At 35.5% G+C, this 19275-nt stretch overlaps 1 protein-coding gene and 1 long non-coding RNA gene across 3 annotated transcripts; one reads left to right on the top strand and one right to left on the bottom strand.

The window, feature by feature from the left end:
* Window positions 1–6842: 6842 nt before the first annotated feature.
* On the bottom strand, window positions 6843–18036 carry LOC105430592 (guanylate cyclase 32E). 2 transcript variants are annotated; one of them, XM_089083766.1, is made up of 22 exons: window positions 17845–18036; window positions 17238–17435; window positions 16101–16223; window positions 15714–15909; window positions 15083–15160; window positions 14481–14725; window positions 13709–13854; window positions 12849–12987; window positions 12580–12670; window positions 12152–12351; window positions 11613–11786; window positions 11396–11500; window positions 11187–11258; window positions 10384–10549; window positions 9969–10176; window positions 9750–9884; window positions 9435–9547; window positions 9161–9312; window positions 8913–9011; window positions 8613–8757; window positions 8449–8547; window positions 6843–8241 (listed from the first exon to the last, which is right to left on the bottom strand). In XM_089083766.1, the coding sequence occupies exons 1-22, from the start codon at window positions 18034–18036 to the stop codon at window positions 7460–7462; spliced, it is 3858 nt and encodes a 1285-aa protein (XP_088939892.1). In that variant the 3' UTR covers window positions 6843–7459. The 2 variants fall into 2 exon arrangements, with proteins under 2 accessions (XP_088939892.1, XP_088939894.1); XM_089083768.1 differs by lacking the exons at window positions 15714–15909; window positions 17238–17435; window positions 17845–18036 and having other exon boundaries at window positions 16101–16201.
* On the top strand, window positions 16232–17892 carry LOC148934707 (uncharacterized). The gene is made up of 3 exons (XR_016141066.1): window positions 16232–16546; window positions 17337–17494; window positions 17788–17892. It is a non-coding gene; the product is annotated as an uncharacterized LOC148934707 (long non-coding RNA).
* Window positions 18037–19275: the final 1239 nt, after the last annotated feature.

Raw genomic sequence — 19275 nt, 5'->3', positions numbered from 1 at the left:
TTATGGATAGTCACTTGTGGATATCAAATATACTCCATCGGGCATTAAATTACTCACGTTTTTTCCTTACAAGTGAAAAATCGAAGACGGACAGATAAGCGTCGCGCGCAATCAAAATAATAAAAGATACTCGGTATTGTGCATTTTGATAAATTATTTTATTTAATTTTATTTCTTTGAGAACAAATATAATTGATTAGAAACCCGCATATGTTAAGAAATGAATGAATTTCGATAGAAATATTTTTATTTACATTGCATCCAAATTCTTTTTTAGGAAAAAAAAAAAAATAAGTTTTTGAAATCACAAAAAATCGTAAATATATAAATATATTGCAAAAATTATGAGCTTTATATGTTGAGATGTGTTACTGGTCATTGTTGGTTAAGGAAATTGCTTGAGAAAAGAACTCTCCGGAGTTTATAAGAGGATTAAAAATCTTCAAACCTAAGATATATAAAAGTTACGGACATTCGCGGCAAGGGAATTTATTTCGCATATCTTCGACTGGAATGTCGTTCGATATAGCGAAATAATTTATATCACACGCGGCACACGAAACATTTCTTCACACTCTTGCGCATTGCCGCGCGATCATATCGCGAGGATATTTTTAGAAAACCAAAACGCCGTTCTTATCTCGCGGCGCGACTCGCTGATTATCGTCGTTATTTTTTTTTTTTTTACAATTTACAAATTTTCTGGCCGTCTATCTCGGACTTGTGCTCGTCCACGCATCTCAACGACACGCGTAAACAGTGCGTTCGAAAAATTATCTCTTGCCCGCCATTCCTCTGGCATCGTAACGATTGAATCGATAAATAAATATTGTCAATGGCTGTCGTTAACTTATCGACATTATTTTTTCATTAAATAAAAAATTCAATATCTAAAATTTAAAATCCTATTTACACAACTAATCTTATTTTTATTACCTTTTCGATTTTTAGGAAGATCTTATTTTCAACAGAAGAAAATTTCTGACATTTATGACATTGAATGCTAGTGAAACATTTTTAATAAATGAATCCATTTCTTTGACAAAGAGAGAAAGAGGGAAGACGATGAGAGTATAAGATTTATCGCCGTAATAATAGTCGATAATTTTCTTAGAAACGGACTTTTATGATATGTTCAACTCATCCGTCACGAGTTATGGTTCGTCCCCGTATTTTTACGCGAGCGAGAATAATCTGTGAATGTCGGTATATTTAGCAACGGGCACGTACGCTGTCGAGACGTGCGCTTGTTTATACTCTAATTGTTTGCAAATCCGTAGTCTGTTGAATGTAATCTTATTTACGAGTAGAAGTTAAGCAGCCTAACGCTATTGGCTCAATTTCGCCGAAGCGCACTTTACTTCCCGAGCACGTAGGTACCATAAGAGCGATTGACAGTCGTCGAGCACGGCTTTACGGGCTTTAATAACCCCACATTATTATGTGTAGAAGACGATGTTACACGAGTTACGTAATTGTCCGCCTAAAATTAGAAGCGATTTGAACCCAAGGTGGAACGATAAGAGGACACGATTAGCGGAATAATTCGGAGTAGCGGGGAAGCTTTGCCTCTAAGATCACTTTTACGGGCAAATATTTACACAATTATTATTTATGTTACGTTTAGCATTTCCAACACACTCGCTACGCTTCGTGGACTAGTGACGTAGCGTTCGGACCGACTAAATAAAGTTTATGCAAATTGCCCGTCTTTGCCCGCAGCATCTTGCCGCGAGACGCGTACGTCGCGATTGCACGTGCTCGTAAAACAGCGCCGGTAAATAATGAGGTGCGATAATGAGAAGCGTCACGTTTCAAAGGAAGTGGTCCCCTCGGTACGATAACTTCGCGTATAACCGTCGCATCATCGCGATTGAATTTTACCTCGCGATTTGAGGAACGCGATTAAAAGAAACGAAGATCGGTCCTATCTTTCTCCTCGATTATCGTCGAGCTTGAGGAATCTCGGGAGCAGAAAACGAGAAATAACAGCACCGAATGAAAGTGGAAATATCGGTCGGTCATATCGGGACGCTGTGAATGCCTGTACGATGTTAATACGAAGATCAATCTTCTGGAGACCTTGTTGACTTCCAGGCGGCCAGGAAATGATCCTCGCGTTCTTTCACGTTGCGTGACATGTTCTCCAGAAAGGAGGTGGGATTTCTTTCCTTTTCCTTTTCCATCCTCGCCAATTAATTTTGCTCGCGCTCTCATTTGTACCTTTCCGCGATTCATTATCATCGTATAAATTTTTCGTCGTTCGCCTTCTTCCTTTTCCTTCCTCTCCGTCGCGATCTCTTGCGTTACGTTATTATTCCGAGAAAATATTTTGTAGCCAGGAAAAATGGCAACTAGGAACGGCAAGTCGATTGCGTGCACAATTTATCGGCCTGAATCGGCCGCGACGGGATTGTTTTTCGCGTTTTTATTATTGAATGATATTTCGCGTTTTTATTATTGAAAAAAAAAAAAAAAATATATAATCGATTTGCTACGGTAATGCGTGTACACACGCGCCACAGTTAGCAACAGTGACGTAGTTGGCGACGCGCAGAAAACGCCGATCGGGTGCTAACAGTTGCTATCTTATCTTTTTTTTCTGTGAGTGTCAACATTCGGCGCTTGTCATGTATGGTAAACTCGTATCCATATCGGATACTGCCGCGTTACAATCTTTCCCACGTCTCTCTCGCCCGTGATGCTTCGTGTAGCAAGTTTTGATTTTGTGAAGATCGAGACGACGTACCAAAATGTGACGTCAGTGAATATTAAGTAATATAAAACTTATATATACGTAAAGTAACAAATAATATGAAACTTACAAATATATACATCTTTGACGAATTTGTATCTGATTTACGATTTATAATAGCAGCGATTTTGCTTCTGATTAAAAGAAATAATTGTCGGCAATTATATGGCAAAGAAACGATCGTTTCATCAAAGGAATAATCGAATCACGATTCGCAATAAATCCTAAAAGTAATTTTGCGAGTCTGATTGGAGTCATTATGTCCCGCGCCAAGGCGAGGAGATCCGAATGCGACTCGAAGAAGCCGAGTTTGCTCACCGGCCAAGCAAACCGTGCCGATGAAAATCAGGCTAAATGACAACGATGTCGGTCGTCGTGATCGAACGTGTCGAATCGCGGCGACGAGTTTATTTTAAGCTCCCGGCCTAAGCACGTATGTCTTATGTAAAGTAACCACATGTGCGTAGACAACAACTCGTTTTCGCCGCAGGTGCGAGAGCGAGCGAGCGAGCGAGCGAGCGAGCGAGCGCGTGTCACGGGAAGAAATCGTGCCTCGTCGAGCGTTGTCGTTTTAGGGAAGGAAATTTCCAAATTGCGTCATGAACGATCTTTTTCTCCGTTTCCTTCGTTTTGGACCATCTCCTGCATCAAATCTGTGCGAAAAATTATCGATCGCGCCGGAAGGAATCCCGTTTTTCGCGAGAACCAGCGCGCGTTGCGCGTCGCCAACCGCGGCGAGCCGTCGTCATATTCCCGCATGACATTTCCTCGGGTTTTTTCATCGTCATATTGTTTCCACAACGGATGAAGATAATTCCGTGTCTATAAATAGATACGGCTGACAAAAGGAGAGCCTAATAAAAGCGTACTCTAGAGACCGCATGCGTTCGAGCGTGAAGTCAAAATAACGTTTCTGCCGGCGACAATTAATATTAATGTGTAGAAGTTCGGCCTATTAGTCATCTTGTGTGTTCTAAAAATATCAATTTTAAGCTGAAAAATTGATTAATTCCTCTCTCGTGGTATACACATGATACAGCGTACCATGAACGAATTTTCTATTTACATAATATTATCAAAATTCGATTTTTCAAGTTTCCGAGATAAATTTGCGGTAGCAGAGAATATTAACATTTAAAATAACAAATCCCCAATACGACAAAATCAAATGTAAACGTAGATAATTTTTCATGCAAAATTACATTTTTTTATAGATCTGCGTCTGATAAAAAAAAAAGATCAATATTCCGTGATTTATTTTGTTGGATAATGATCGAAATAATTATTCGAAGCTATAATTATTCGAAGCGGTGCTTTGCTGTGTTAAAAAATCATTTCTTGGGTAATATCTTGGGTTTTATAATGTAAAAGTCTGGAGAATTTATATCAAACGTGGCTCGAAACGTTTCTTCTTTTTTTAGTAACGTAAGCGTGTCGACAATTTGAATTTATGTTGCGTACAAAAAATTTTAACTGCAACGAAGAGGTTTAGCAGCGTTGTTCTCAGGGAGGCAGATATACCATTTGAAAATTACGGCGCCGCTTGCAACCTGTACAAACAAACCAGCCATTACGTACCGTTATACGATAATCGTGCTTGACGTCAAATATTAAATGATTTCGCTGCGTGAATCCGGGCTGTTTAAATTGTTCGGCTTGATTGAATGATGACCACTGTTCTAAGTTGTCCGACAACCACTTCAACGTAAATAAGACGGTACCCTACTCTGTATATAAGAGTCGCCTCGTTATACAGGGTGTCCGCTTGTTCGTGGCGAATTGTATATTTTTTTGTTGTACAAATACACGCATATACATACGTTTGTATATGTAGATGCGTATATACACGTGTGTTGCAATAAATTTTATAAATAATGCACGATCAAATTGCTTCTTCGATATTTTAGACACTGTCCAAGAGGCATTATTGTTTCTGTTTTATGACATGTTCATTCTGCCAATATCGATTTTAGGAATCGAGAATATTTAATCGAAAGTATTTTATTTTAGCAACGTATTTCATTATTTTCCACGTCGATTAAATTATCTATTAGGAAAGTTGGGCAAATTAATTTTTTAATTAAGTTAAGTCAAAATTAATGGCTTAATAATATTATAATTTAGCTAAATAATTTAGCTAAATTAAAAGTTGCATGGACAAAAAAACTTAGTTATAGTAAAAAATTAAAATTAAAATTGAATTAACTTAAATTAATTTAAAAGTTAATTTTTCAAATATTGTTTATATTAAGTTAAAATACATTACGTTCTAAATGTCTAATGAATTTAAGATTTTATAAGAAAAAGAAAGTTGGCGTCCAGAAAGATAAAAAAAAATGTAAAAAAGTTAATAAGTTAACGTATCTTAAAGATAACCAGTTGAACTTAACTTATTTTAAATTAACTTTCAAATTAACTTTAAATTAAGTTCAAAGTCAATAACTTTTTAACTTTATTATCTTACTTATAACTTTTTAACAAGTTCACTATCCAATCTTGCCTATTACATGGATGACGTGTTGAAATGGCTATATGACGGAACCGCATTAAAAACGGTTTTCCCTCACCGATGTCGATCTCGATCGTTTTCGATTCAGGTACGAGCCCGTCACGGCCGTCTACGAGCGCGGTAATTCGTGCAATAAATTTCGGAGTCAGTTTCGTATTTACACGGCTCGTTTGCGCGTAGGCAAAGGCGGGACATAACGTCGCCGGTTTCGTCGTCACGCGGCGTTCCCGCGACGTAACGAACCGTGCAAAACCGAAGTCAATATTTTCAGTTTGGCATTCCGTGATTGAATTCTCAAATTTGCACGACGCATTATTGAAGCGGGTCAATACCATCGGCTCGTATATAAAGACTTTTTATTCTCGCGCGGTCTGGCTAATGGCTAACGATAAAGTAATCAACGCGGTTTAATTCACGCCACGCTCGCAATACAATATCGAGCGAAGCTTTTGTGCCGTGTATCATTTTTATGTAAATTCAGAAAATACAATTTTAATCGGACGTGCGAGGTACAAGAAAAAAGAACTTACGTGCGCCACAAAGAAACACTAATGTGTTTGTTATTAACCCGATTATTCTTTTATTGCGTTCGTTCTCTTTCACGAGATACGCTTTAGCAGAATCATTCCGTTAAATCGCTATTAAAACGGGTGGACATCAGCTCGCGGCATGTTAAAAAAAGAAAAAAGAAAAACAGATAGCGCGTGGCCCCTGAAAGATGATATCGCGATATACATTCGTGTGAACGACATAGTTGGAAACATAATGGTCGTCGCGCGCTTATCGATAACGCAGAAAAATTTTATTGAGGCGAATAATCTGAAATCACAAGCACACGATTGGTCTTGCTCTTTTTCCCTTTCTCTTCCCTCTTTCTGTTTTTTTTTCTTTTTTAGCGAATCCGCTGTCGTCCTTCGCGCTGTTTTATTCAACGCGTCCGCCTCGACTTTGTTCGCTTTTTTAACACGTCGTCCAGTGCGGTGCGGACGGATAAAAGGAGAATAGAAGTGTAGAAATATGCATAACATATGCATAATATCGCATCGCCTCGTGTCAGCCGGGCTTAATTAATTTCCTCATAATAACGTAATGGATCTCTGCGCGTCGTTATCGCCGCCGCCTCTATCACGCATCGTTCGCGTGTGCCGGGTTACGTTTGAAGCCATTGCACTTATGTATGACGTCTGCGCGAACTAAGCCCCGTATTATAATGTGTGCACAGTGACGGCGGATCTCTCGAAGGCGAGAGATATGTGTCTTTCGTATTTTGAATATTTATCGCACAAAGTTTATGAAAATAATTATGCGAATAAGGAGAGAGGGGGAAGAACATATAAAATACAAAAGAATTATTCGGGATGTACGATGTATTAAAAGTGGGTTTTGCAAAAAATAAAATATCGCAATCATTTTTAGCTTTCTTTATTTTTTGCGAATATACATTTTCTTTTGATATTTGACGTACGCGTTCTAAGGAGAAGTATGAGGAAATGCATTTCATGCATGATGTATATATATATATATATATATATATATATATATATATATATATATATATGTGATATATATAAGGAAATCTTTTTCTGAAAGAAATAATGTAATGTTTATTAAGAGAAAATGTAACATTCACTAAGATAGATTATGATTCTCAAAAATATTTAGAAATAATAATAATATATTTATTTCCTTGATCATCAATAATGGAATAAATATTGGTAGATATTCATATGTAACACTAGAAGACTCAATTTTTTTTAATATATCGTTTGGCAGTTCTATGAAAATGCTCAGAGACAAATATGATACTTAAAGTAATATTGACTAGATATTTATTTAAGAAGCACGAGCCTTTCACAATTGTCTACGCTAACGTAAGGAATATATTGTCGTTACGCGTTGGAAGGGAAAGAAAGAGATATGTCATTGTCTCTGCATTAGCTATAAATAATACGTTGATATCTGTGTGTAAAGTTTGTACGTGCAGTGCGCTTTGGTACGTCGTGTATAAGCGAGAAATATCGTTAAAAATGTATTAACTGTCACAAAGTGACGATTGGCAGATAGATATTATAGATAAAAAATTTGGCGTACATTATTTGCAAGATTTTTGATTGTCGTGAGATAGCCGTATTTTTTTATACGAATTAATCTTTATAAATTTTGCTACTTCTCGATATCATTCATATATCCGTGACTTAACTCTTTGAATCCAAACGACCACCCGGATAATAAATTAATGGCGTCATCGCGTCCCATCCATCGATCTCTTCATTCGACTGCACCGCTCTTTTTTGAGCGTTTAGCATCACCGTGCTGTGCTTGGGACTGCTGGGTGCCGATCTACAGGTGATCTGAAGTATCCCGGGGGTGCCAAAACGGAAGCTCTTGGTTCCAGGTCGCAGAAGGCACGACTCGTTGCCAAAGATCAGATTGGTCCGCAGCAGCGGCACGTTCTTGATGTCCGGCGACATTGGTGTCAGGTTGAGTTTCGGTTGAGTTTCCTGATCGCAGAGCTTCTCGACGCAGGGACACGAGTTGCTGGAGGATCGCCAGCTCTCCATGCAGGATGATCGCAACGCGCACGAGATCTTCATCTTGCACGGACTGTTGTCGACTATCGACTCCAGCTGGCTCACTCTGGAGCCCTTTTGATCGAGATGATCCGAGCTGGCGAATCGCAGGCGCTTCGGGGACTCGCTGGAACACCTCATGAAAGTCGATCTGACGAGAGACTTGTTCTTCAGGGAACTTCGAGGAACCAAAGAGTCCACCGTGCTGTTTTTCTTGCCGTCGCCGTTTCGCTTGCTCGCTCTTTCCTTGTTCCGCTTGCCGCGTAATATCGGATCCTCTCCGATCAGCCAATACGTCAAACGCTCGCCCTTGCCCTTCATGGAAACCACCCCGCGCTCGACGAGGCTAAATCCTCCCAGTTGGTCCAGCAGCTGCTTCGTCTCGCTGCTACAGTGAATTTTCAGCGCTACGAAAACGCAAAATTTATATATCAAGAATTTTGGCAACGCGTTTCTATTGAGCAATCGTGCGGACGATATTTATAAAGGTCGAAGTCAAATTTAGCAGTTTGTCTTAGTTACTCATTAACCCACTTGTACATTTACATTTAGCCTAACGCTTTATTTCATATCGATACGGGTTGTACATTAAAAAAATTATCGATAACGCTTACGTAATCCCGTAGACTCCATACGCGAAGCGGTGTTAACTGTATCGCCGAATAAACAGTATCGTGGCATTTTTAGTCCGACCACGCCAGCACATACTGGACCTATATGGGTAAAAGTTATCATTATTCATTTTTTTCTCATTAAAATGTTCTTTTAAAAAGCGTACCGGAATGTATTCCTATACGGAGTTGCAATTTGTCAAGCGGCCTGTGACGAATGGTGAACTGCTTGATGGCGTCTAATAGGCACAATGACATACTCGCTATTTCACCAGCATGCTGAATACCATTTCTTATCGGCAGTCCACTTACCTACAAGATAAAATTTGGTGGGGATAGAAAAATGTAGAATGACAAAATTATTAAACAACTTCATTAATAATAATTTATAAGTTTTCTGTCTGGAATAAATTTAAATAATTGTGTAATTTAAATAATTGTGTAATTTTTAATTTTGTCATAGTTACCACCATGTAAGCGTCCCCGATAGTTTCTACTTTGTAAACGTCATAATTTTCAATGGTCGAGTCGAAGCATGTGTAGAGATCGTTCAGAAAATCAACAACCTGGAACGCAGCAACGTGGCTATATTATGTATGCGAATATATTTTTAACAAGAAAAATTAATCAAGTTTATACAGCAGCAATTAATAACACGTTTATTTAAATATGTCGTTTTAACGTAAACACGTATTATGTAAAAATTACTTCTCACTTGCAATGGCGTGCTTTCCGCAGACATAGATGTGAAACCAACAATGTCGCTGAAATAAATGGTGACACAGTCAAAACTTTCAGCTTCTACTTTATGTCCTTTTTTCAATTGTTCGGCTACATAACGCGGTAACATTTCGTGCAACAATGCGTCTGAAAGAAGATATAAATTATAAGATATAAATTATACTTATGAATCATCTATTCATATTTCTCTCAGATAACAACAAAATAATAATAGTAGAATTTAATTCTATTTTTTTTTTTTACTAAACCTGTTTTCTTTTTTTCTTCAGTCAATTGATCTGTTCGCTCATCAACAAGTGCTTCAAGATTGTTCGCATATTTTTCCATCATCGCCATCATATTGTCGAAAATATTCGCTTTCCTATGATAAAAGTATAAATTTTATATCTGTTATTATTTTACACGCTAAATAAATTTATTTATTATTAGTCAAATAAAAAAAGAGAATATAATTCTCGAAAAAATGTTACTTTCCATAAGATTAATTATATATATATATATATATATATATATATATATATATATATGTTATTTTGTGTAAAATAATAATGAAAAAGACTCACATGCCCTTTCGCAGCGGTCTTAATTTGTTTCTTATCATTTTAAAATCCGGGCGCAATTCTGGATTTTCCGCCCAGCATTCTAATAAACACTCACGAACAAAATCGAACGTGTTTTCCAATTGATCCAATGGTGGTCTGCCGTAAGTTTTATGAAGGAAAAAGAAAAACTTCTTTAATCTCTTTAATTAAAATTATATTTCCCAAAGTTAAGTAGCTTACCTAAACGATGATATTCCAGAATCTCTTGCAATTACTTTCTTCAATATTTCAGCTGCTGATAATTCTGTAATACCGAATGGCCCATGTCGTCCCTGAAGTTCGTACAAAACTATAGCGAACGAATATACGTCCCCTCTTTGGAAATCACGAGCAGTTGGCTCCCCGAGACGAGTAGATCGTAATAATTCAGGCGCTTTATATAATAATCCTATGGAAATGAATGAAATTAATATAAATTTATCTTTGCTTATGATGAAATGAAGTGTTATGATGAATATTAATGAATTGGCTGCGATTTATATATTTCTCACTTTACATCATAAAAGATTACAAAAGGAGGACTTAATAAAACTGTTAAAATTGAAAAATTGAATATACGATATGGAATAGAGTGTTAATATTTTCTCGAGTTTACCATGATATTTCTTTATGACGTCAGAGGGATCGCATTCCGCATCTCGCTTGAATTCGTGGAGGCCGAAATCTGCCAGTTTTACGACCCAACGCGAATCCACGAGACAGTTTGATGTGCTGAGCGATCCATGGTATTTTATGACTGACTCGTGAAGATAAATCATTCCCTAGGAAGATATCATTCAATTTATGTTTTGGAAATGACGGTATTTTGATACGCAACACAAATCTCATATAGATATAAAGATGCAGGAGAAGACTATTTGCTTATTTATTATGAAAATACTGCTTTTGTTCGGTAATAAAATATTGGAATAATTAAATTCATATATATTGAATGTTTTTAATATACAAAAAGTTTAAAGCAAATTATGTTATTAACTAGAAAATAATTCTTTATGAAAAAAATAAACGAAATATATTATTTTGTGTAATTGCGTAATTTTCGATTACATTTCATTATTTATTTATGTTTGTTTATATTTGTTTATAAGACATTTCTTTATGAAAAAAGCCAAGAATAAAAATTAAAGTCGTTAAAATAAAAAGTACTTCTGTGAGTAATAATAGTAAAACTGAAAGTTTCAAACAACGTACTCCTATTCGGAGTTCAAAAGTTTGCGACTGGAGGAAGTGTGGACAAGTTTCAAAATTGCTTTTCTCCTGTCACGGATGTTTCATCCAGTCTGTTATACGGAGGAAATTTAATCATATTCTAGCAAAAGAAAAAAAAATATTTTCTATCGACTAGAGAACTGAATACAAAAAGCTAAATCTAATTTAAAAATAAAATTGTTAACTTACTCTAATAATATCTCCGACGAGAGACGCCATAAACATATTGTCGAGTTTTATGTCTTCGTTCTCCAGTATATCCTGAAAGAAAAACATTTCTCTGCTAAGAGAATCATCAGAAATCCGAAATTATTGGAATTAACATAATTTGATAATATCTGGATATTTAATCGATATTTAAATATATACTAATTACATTAATTATAAAAATTACCGACCTTAAGACTACCACGTGCACAATATTCGACGATGACGCATATATTAGGCGGATCGGTGCATGCACCAATAAACGAATTCAAGTTATCGTGTCTTAAATCGCGAATCTGAAAATATATTGCCTTAATAACAAGCAAGATTTTACAATAATTACTTAATAACAGTTATTATACTATAATTACAAAATTAAATTAAAATTATTGGTCTTGTAAACATTACCATTTTCAGTTCTTTTTTCATTTCTCGCGTGATCTCAATCGATTTCTTCCTGATTTTTTTAATAGCAAAAATTCGCCCTTTGTATGTGCCAATTTGCGTATATATTGTAGAATATCGAAAGTCCTCTGGATTAGAACTTAGTGAAACTTGACTAGTTCGCACTATCGTTGATGACTTTACAAAAAAAAAAAAATATACGTATTATATTGGAGTATTTTAATTATAATTATAAATATTATAAGTTTATTCTATATTAATACGACTTTTGTAACAAGAATAATAATATAATTATAAATGTACAAAAAGATTTATTTATAATTTATGACTCGTTAAAAGACTCATTATAATTTTACACCTAAAAATTTGATGAAACTTATGAGTGAAATAAATTTTATGCAAATATAAATGATTTTAATCACTGTATACCTTGTGGACTAATTAAAAATGATAGAAAGAAAATATAAAAAGAATGAAATTTCAGAAATGAAAATATTTCTGAGAATATCCGAATGGCAGCGTTATGACTCGTAAGCAATTACCTTAGAATTGCATTTGGCGGGCGTCTCGTTGGCTGCTTCATCCTTTTGCTCCTTGATCTGGATGTCTTTGTAGTTGACTTTCCACAGTAAACTGTCTAACTCTTGTTCATATTTCCAATTTCTATAAAGAATCAAAGCGACTGCTGCGATAATAAGTAGCAACGCGCCGGCGATGCCTCCAACAATTTCGCCGGTATGAGCTGTAAAACAGATATCAAATGATTATTAAAATGAGGCAGTTTACATTATTTGAATATCAAATTAAATAATTTTATTTAAAATTACAAGATAATATTTTTATGTATATAATATATAAAATACGTATTAATAAAAAATATTTATACCAATTCTTAAAATGTAAAAAGAAAACATTGCCGTGTATTTTTAAAGATATTAATATGAGAGTAATTAAATTCGAGATATCTTACAATTGCATTTTTCACCATGGTATCCGCAATAAGGTTCTGCAACCGGTGGTCCATCTCCTATCCACGATATCTTCTTAGTTAATCGAAGTTTCTAGTAAATAATAAGTTAATTTTTAAAGCAATTTAAATTACAGTTATTAATATTGTTAGAAAATTTAGGAATGAAGAAATGCAAAATAATATGGATGCATTTTCTTCTCGTTTTCGAGTTATAAATAAGAAATTGGTTACTATTCCAAAAATTACCACGAGAATAATAATTCGCTTACGGGCAAGTTTGTTCCTTGCTCTTTTCCAACGAAATAGCCAATTGGATAAAGTCCATAGCCTCTCGAGGATTGATTGTTCAACGCGATCAATGTGTAATTGCCCTCAGCATCGCCATTCTCATCCATGTATACCATGTACCTACAGAATTGATTAGGCACGTAATATGCGAATACCGTTATGCTCATTCAATTGATTAGATAGAATAGCTGTGCATCCCGATATAACTCTGTATTTGCAATTACAATTGAAAAAAAAAAAAGGTTTGGTCAATGTCATATTATACATAATTTTACGAATTATAAAATAATGCTAAGAGATATTAATAATAATTAAAAGTAAAATGTTTAATATTTATCATAATTACTTCCGTACAAATGTAACATTTATCATAATAAACTACGTACAAATATAACTTTTATTTATAACAAAAAAGGAACAAGTATTAATTCAAAGTGTAATCTTAATCAGGCGACAGGGTCAGATGCCCGATGCAAATAAGATTTTGCCCGTGAAGAAAAAGATCGCAAGATAATAATACTGCCTTAATCGTCAACTATTAAACGTGGCGATCGTGGATGATAAATCGCTTAGCTTTCGACTTGGACGGCTCCGTTACGGCATGGAAACAGTAATTACTTTGCCGAAAATACACCACGCGAGCACGCGTAAGCTCTTCCTCCTTCTCCCTTCCCGAGTTCCCCTCTTTTTCGGTCGGCACTTTCGGCCGAGAAATTATCAGGTGACGTTCCTCTTCCGAACGAAAGTGCTCGATGCATTTGCATGTTGTAAAACATTATGATGCACGACGAACGATCGAACGAGCTTGCGCCTTTGTTTTGTTACTTCCTTACGTACATACCCCATTGCGCTTCGATAATGAACCCCGTGTAATGCCGACACCATCTCCCGGCCGTTTCGGGGATCCCGCTTCTCGTCGAGGGCAGCCAACAGCGATCTCTCGTAAAGGTGCACCGCATCGTACAAATAGGCTGTCTCCGGCACAATCTGCCTTATAACACAAAGTAACGATTACGCCTCCGGGATTGGGGGTGAGTGCGGCGGGAAGGCGCGCTCTGTGCGATTTCTACGGAAGATATCGCGTCCTGAATTACACGAATTGACGAGTCATCTTTTGCAAGAGAAAAAGAAAAGATAATGATGGGGGCGAACGAGTGTGATAATTTCGGGGATGGTTCGCCACACGTAGAGCGGCGTTGTTTATAATTCCGTTCCGAAGTGCAACGCGATGGTACGTGAATTATTATGCGCAATTTTCGAGTTCGAGTAACTTTGAGTAACTAAACTACACGACGATACGATGATTAAAGTAAAATGTTATAATGTTAATTAATTAAATTTTTGTGGTTTTTATAGTTTTTTTTCGCAAATGAGTCACTTTCAAAATAGCTCAGAGAAGGATATTCTACAACGATATAATTATTGACAGCGTAAAATTTTACGAAGAGAGAAAAATTGAAAACAAAGTGGATGATGCCAATCGAAATAAAAGTTTTTGAAGCTGAAAGAAGTTCCGAAGTTCTCGAAATCCAAACTTCGTAATGCGATATCTTTAAGTCTAGCAAGATAGGAACGTATCTCTCTCTATAATTTTCATCATCTCTAGTAGTCACCTGAACTACTCCTCCAATGTTGGCTAACGGGTTTGTAAAATTGAATGGCGGCTTCTGTCTGTATTCGTTGATGAGTTTAGTGAAATTCATGATGTTGATCGGAGCGGATGCAACTATGCTGAAGTAACTGCGGTACGCGTTCACGATTGACAGGTCCGTCTCCTTTTGCCACAATCCACGAAGGTACTTGTCCGGACGTTTCTCATCGTATTGTTCGATGTCAACGCCGACCACCCAATATTCGCCTGCGACGTAAAATAGTTAGACGATCTCATTTGAGAAAGATAAACGAGCGAGGGAAGGGGTAGAATTAAAAGAGACAACTATAGAATTGTAAAATTATGTAAAAGAATATGGTACGAGGAAAGACTTACGATATATTAATAATTAGTAGCAATAAAAATGAATTAATAGAAAACGACGATCTCGGTTAGTCTTACTTTTTTTAACTAGATTATTTTGTTGATAAATATGTATGAGAAATAGAAATATATTCCGCATTGTAATACGATCGTGCATTATGTTTAGTTTAAAAATTATAACTAATGACAGTTTACTCTTCAATATATGTACCTGATTATTCTACTACAGCAAATTTATACCTTTTTCCAAGAGGTTCATTTCATCCAGAGCCATCAAGAGACCCATATGTTCATAATAATGACCAAGAATTACGTAAACTGAAACATACATGCGTCATTCGCGTTAAGAAAATCACGCCATAGTCGGAACTCCTCTTTCCGGTTTTTAGTCTATTGCGTCCGCTTTATCGAGGCGTGCGATTGCTAAAAACCGGTCACGTTTAGACGTTTATTTTTAGAACTCGGTCTCTTAATGCGTTTAAATAAATGCATGACTAATGAGACGAGTAGCATGCAGTATCTATTTACTAGTCTGGGACACTTGCTCTTGTAGTATGCGGGTAGTTTCCCATGCAGGTTTCATTCCGTCGTACCGCGATATAAATCAAGGTACTGAAATGCGGGTAGTCTATTTTGAATTGTACAAGTACAAGATTGGGGAAAAAAAAGATATGTTGTCGACGGAGCTGAACTTTCAAACTAGAAATGAAAACTCGCGTGAAAGGAGATTAACGTTAGAAGGCAACTTGTGCTTTGAGATGAGTTGTCAATGATGAGAGACGCACCAGCTGGAATTTGTCGATTTCTTTTCGACAAATGTAATGTACAAAAAAATTATTGCTTAAAAATAAACATTTATTATGTTACTCACTTCGCGTGTCCCGATACGTGTCTTTAACATGCTCATGAAAAGGATTTTTCATGTGCGTGACATGATAAGGTTCATTCCACGCGCGACAATAATTCACAGTAATTCCAGCCGCTTCGAAAGACTTTAGGATGGTTGTTGCGACCGTGGACATTTTATTGAACTCAAACATCGTTGAATTCATGTACATAAAAGTTACCTGGACAATTTTATTGTTATAAAAATTTATTTGTTTATAAAAATATATATTAGATTAGTTATAATATATTTATAGTTATAATAGGTAAAGTGCTGTTTTTTTATTTAATATTTAATTTTTTTTTATTTTTAATATCAATAGATTTTTTTATCTTTAATATCATTTAGAAATGCGGTTATCAGAATACTTACTTTAGTCCAATTGAAGGCCAACAGCACCGAAACAACGGATTTTGAGATCTGTGTATCGGGAGGTCTCGTTCTCACGAACGTCGAAAATTCCTTCTTATTCGACGTTTCGTTATGCGTACAAAACTAAAAAAACCCAAAAAGTTAGTAAACATTTTGATTTAACCTTATCCAGTTATATCCATATGTTGACAATGCAGTATATATGCAATTCGACATATTTATACTTTACTAAAATCTTGAATATATTTTATCATATGATTCGCTAATGTTGGGACCAAATTATATGTTGCATTACCAGATTATGTCGAAACAAGACGATTGCGAAGAACACCAGAGACCATTTATCGTGATACATGCGGTATTTTTCAACTCAAATGGAACACTGAGCAAACTGGCAAATGTATCGCACGAATATTCTTCGTAAAGATTTTATCTACATGCCATAGGTCAAGTATTGTACATATAGAACACTTTACGCTTATTTATATTTTTAGAAATCTGTTTTTAGTGAACAGTTAATAGTGAATAATTCTTAGATCATAGATACTAATATTTTTATATGTGTAATAATTAGGGTTTTACTCGGCACGAAATATATTTTAACTTTTACATTAATTTACATAAATATTATTATTGATAATTTTATCAACTGCTATCAGATTTTAATAAATATTTGAAAGATTTCTCTCTCTCTTTCTTTCTCAAAAGCATTTGTACATTGAAAAAAAATGGTTAATTAACTAACAAATAAAATATAACTTAAATTTAAAATGTTTTTCCGATTTCTTCAATATGTATTTAAATTAGCTAATAAATAAAAAGTCGCGTTTCTGGTGTCTTGCCAGTTTCTTATTGCCAGTTTATAGAAATGCATCTACAATAGAATCAAAGAAAGATTGCGTAACGAGAAGAGCTTGATATGCATACAACGCTATTCATAAATATTTCTATAGAATTTCTATGGCAGTCTTACGCAGATTACACGGTGTTACGTAATGCAGAATTCAAGGATAATGTAGACAGAAGAAATTTTATTATAAAAGCAAAGGAGTTTTCAATTTCAAATGCAAAACACGTCGGTATATTTCACTCGCTACAACAGCTCCCTAACATTAAAATGATGCGATAAATTATTACGTATGATATCATGGGGATGTTGAATGCGGCCGCCATTCTGCCTTCGTGTATGCAAGTCTCCTGCGGACCGACGTATGCGCTAACGTTTTTCCTCCATAGATCCGCCGTCATCAATATGCTGAGTTCCTCCTCGCCAAAAGTTTCGGCAACGAGAAAGTCCAACTTATGCCCTCGTCTACCAAGCTCACCAGCGTTCACCTGCATTTCGAGCAAATTGGCTTCAAGCAAAACACTTTGAATAGAGAAATCGAGAATTGGTAAAAAGGAGTGTTTAACTTTATCGATTATGCTGATAGAAATAGCTTGCGGTTAAACGTTAATTCCATTACTTACTAATTAATAAAAGCTATTTTCAAAATTTTCTTCATTAGATTTTAAAATCTGATATATTCTAATCTACATAACGATGATTATTAATAATAAATTTTTAGAGAGAACGATGCGCTCTCCTCTTTTTATCGACCGCAAGCTGTTTCAATTTCGCATAATCGACATTTAATCGTGTTTCCGCGTGATTTGAAGTGTTAAATTTAATTATCCGTTTCCGCAGTACTGATTGCGGTCGCTCTTAACGTAAGTGGTGTGATTGAAGGATGTGATTACTCGCCTCCTCGACGGCGAGAGTGATGGCGCCAGATATTCGGAAACCGGGTCGGGAATATTCAAAATCCTCTCTTCGTCGTTTCGAACCGGTGATGTACCCCAGAGTGAAGGTCTCAGCATCGACGCGCTTATCATTGAGCAAAACTTGAATCACCATCAGAAGCAGACACGTCCTTTCCACATTTGTCAGTAGCATGCCCAGCTGTGCGAAGCCTTCCCATGAAAAATATTGTCCCATATGAAATATATTGTATAAGCTTCAAGTTTTAGAAATTGTTTAATATATTTACTGGTATTGTTATTATAATATATTGGATAATATGTGAAAAAGTATTCTTATCACAAAAGTTTTATTTAAAATTTCCATTTATAATCGGATCGAGATGATTTTTCAAGATTCCTATAAGCGGATTACCATGCAACAAGAGATGATGAGATCGGATTTTACTTTCAAACTCATCTTTATGTACTATGTCTTATTTGATAAGCATCTTGACTGTATATGATATTGAAAAATAGATCGTTAAAAAATATTAAAAATATATAATTTCTATTTATATTTTAAAATAATAATATATTATTTTTATTTGATTTTAATATACTATACAATTTTTATTTGCGGAGTTGAAAGTAAGGTGCTGATGTATAATGTGTTTTATATATATATATATATATATATATATATATATATATATAGAACGTGTATACAATTTACGTAATTTGTGCATAACATCAACATCTAGTTAAGATAATTTCACAATTAAATTTATATTCTCGCGTTTAATCCGAAAATTAATTTATTAAGCAAGGTTTGCAGTATTCTACACAAAATCAACTATATAGAAATGGTCGTTTGTCTTTCGTCCATTAAATTTATCGGTAAGAGCATGAGTTCAGCAGGTAGATGTCTGTAATGTGGATAATGGATGAAACCAGTAAGCTCCACGGGATTGCAATAAACCCCATCAATCTCCCATGGTGTACCTAACTTCCTCCTCGTCGACATTTTCTCTCCGTGCTTTTGTCCAAGATACTTGGAATTTCTCTTCTTGGTGACCTCACTCGTGTATGCATGCCATCAATTTTGTAAAAATGAAATTGTTCGCTTTCACAAACATAATTATTTTTTAACATTATATTTTATTGCACCTTATTCTTTTTTTTATTTCACGTTGTCGAATGTTGAATTGAAGCCTCTCCTCTTTTATCCCGGAGAAAACTATCGCGATTGAAAAAAATCTTGTAAATTTGATGCGTATTTTTTAGCCGCAATAAATGCGGCCAATCCCTAATTCCCGACACGCAATCGCTTTCTTTAAAACGGCGAGGAAAAGCGTAACGAACGAAGTACTCTGAAGTTTATTGCCATGGAGGCTCATAAAGCTCCCCGAAAAAATTATGCCCCATGCTCGGCATTGTGGCATGTGATGTGTCA

The sequence above is a fragment of the Pogonomyrmex barbatus genome, unplaced genomic scaffold, assembly GCF_055798465.1.
Source record: "Pogonomyrmex barbatus isolate J1 unplaced genomic scaffold, ASM5579846v1 scaffold8, whole genome shotgun sequence".
Taxonomy (NCBI): Eukaryota; Metazoa; Arthropoda; class Insecta; order Hymenoptera; family Formicidae; genus Pogonomyrmex; species Pogonomyrmex barbatus.
Note: the sequence above shows the minus strand (reverse complement) of the source record. Positions and strands in the feature narration are given on the sequence as shown.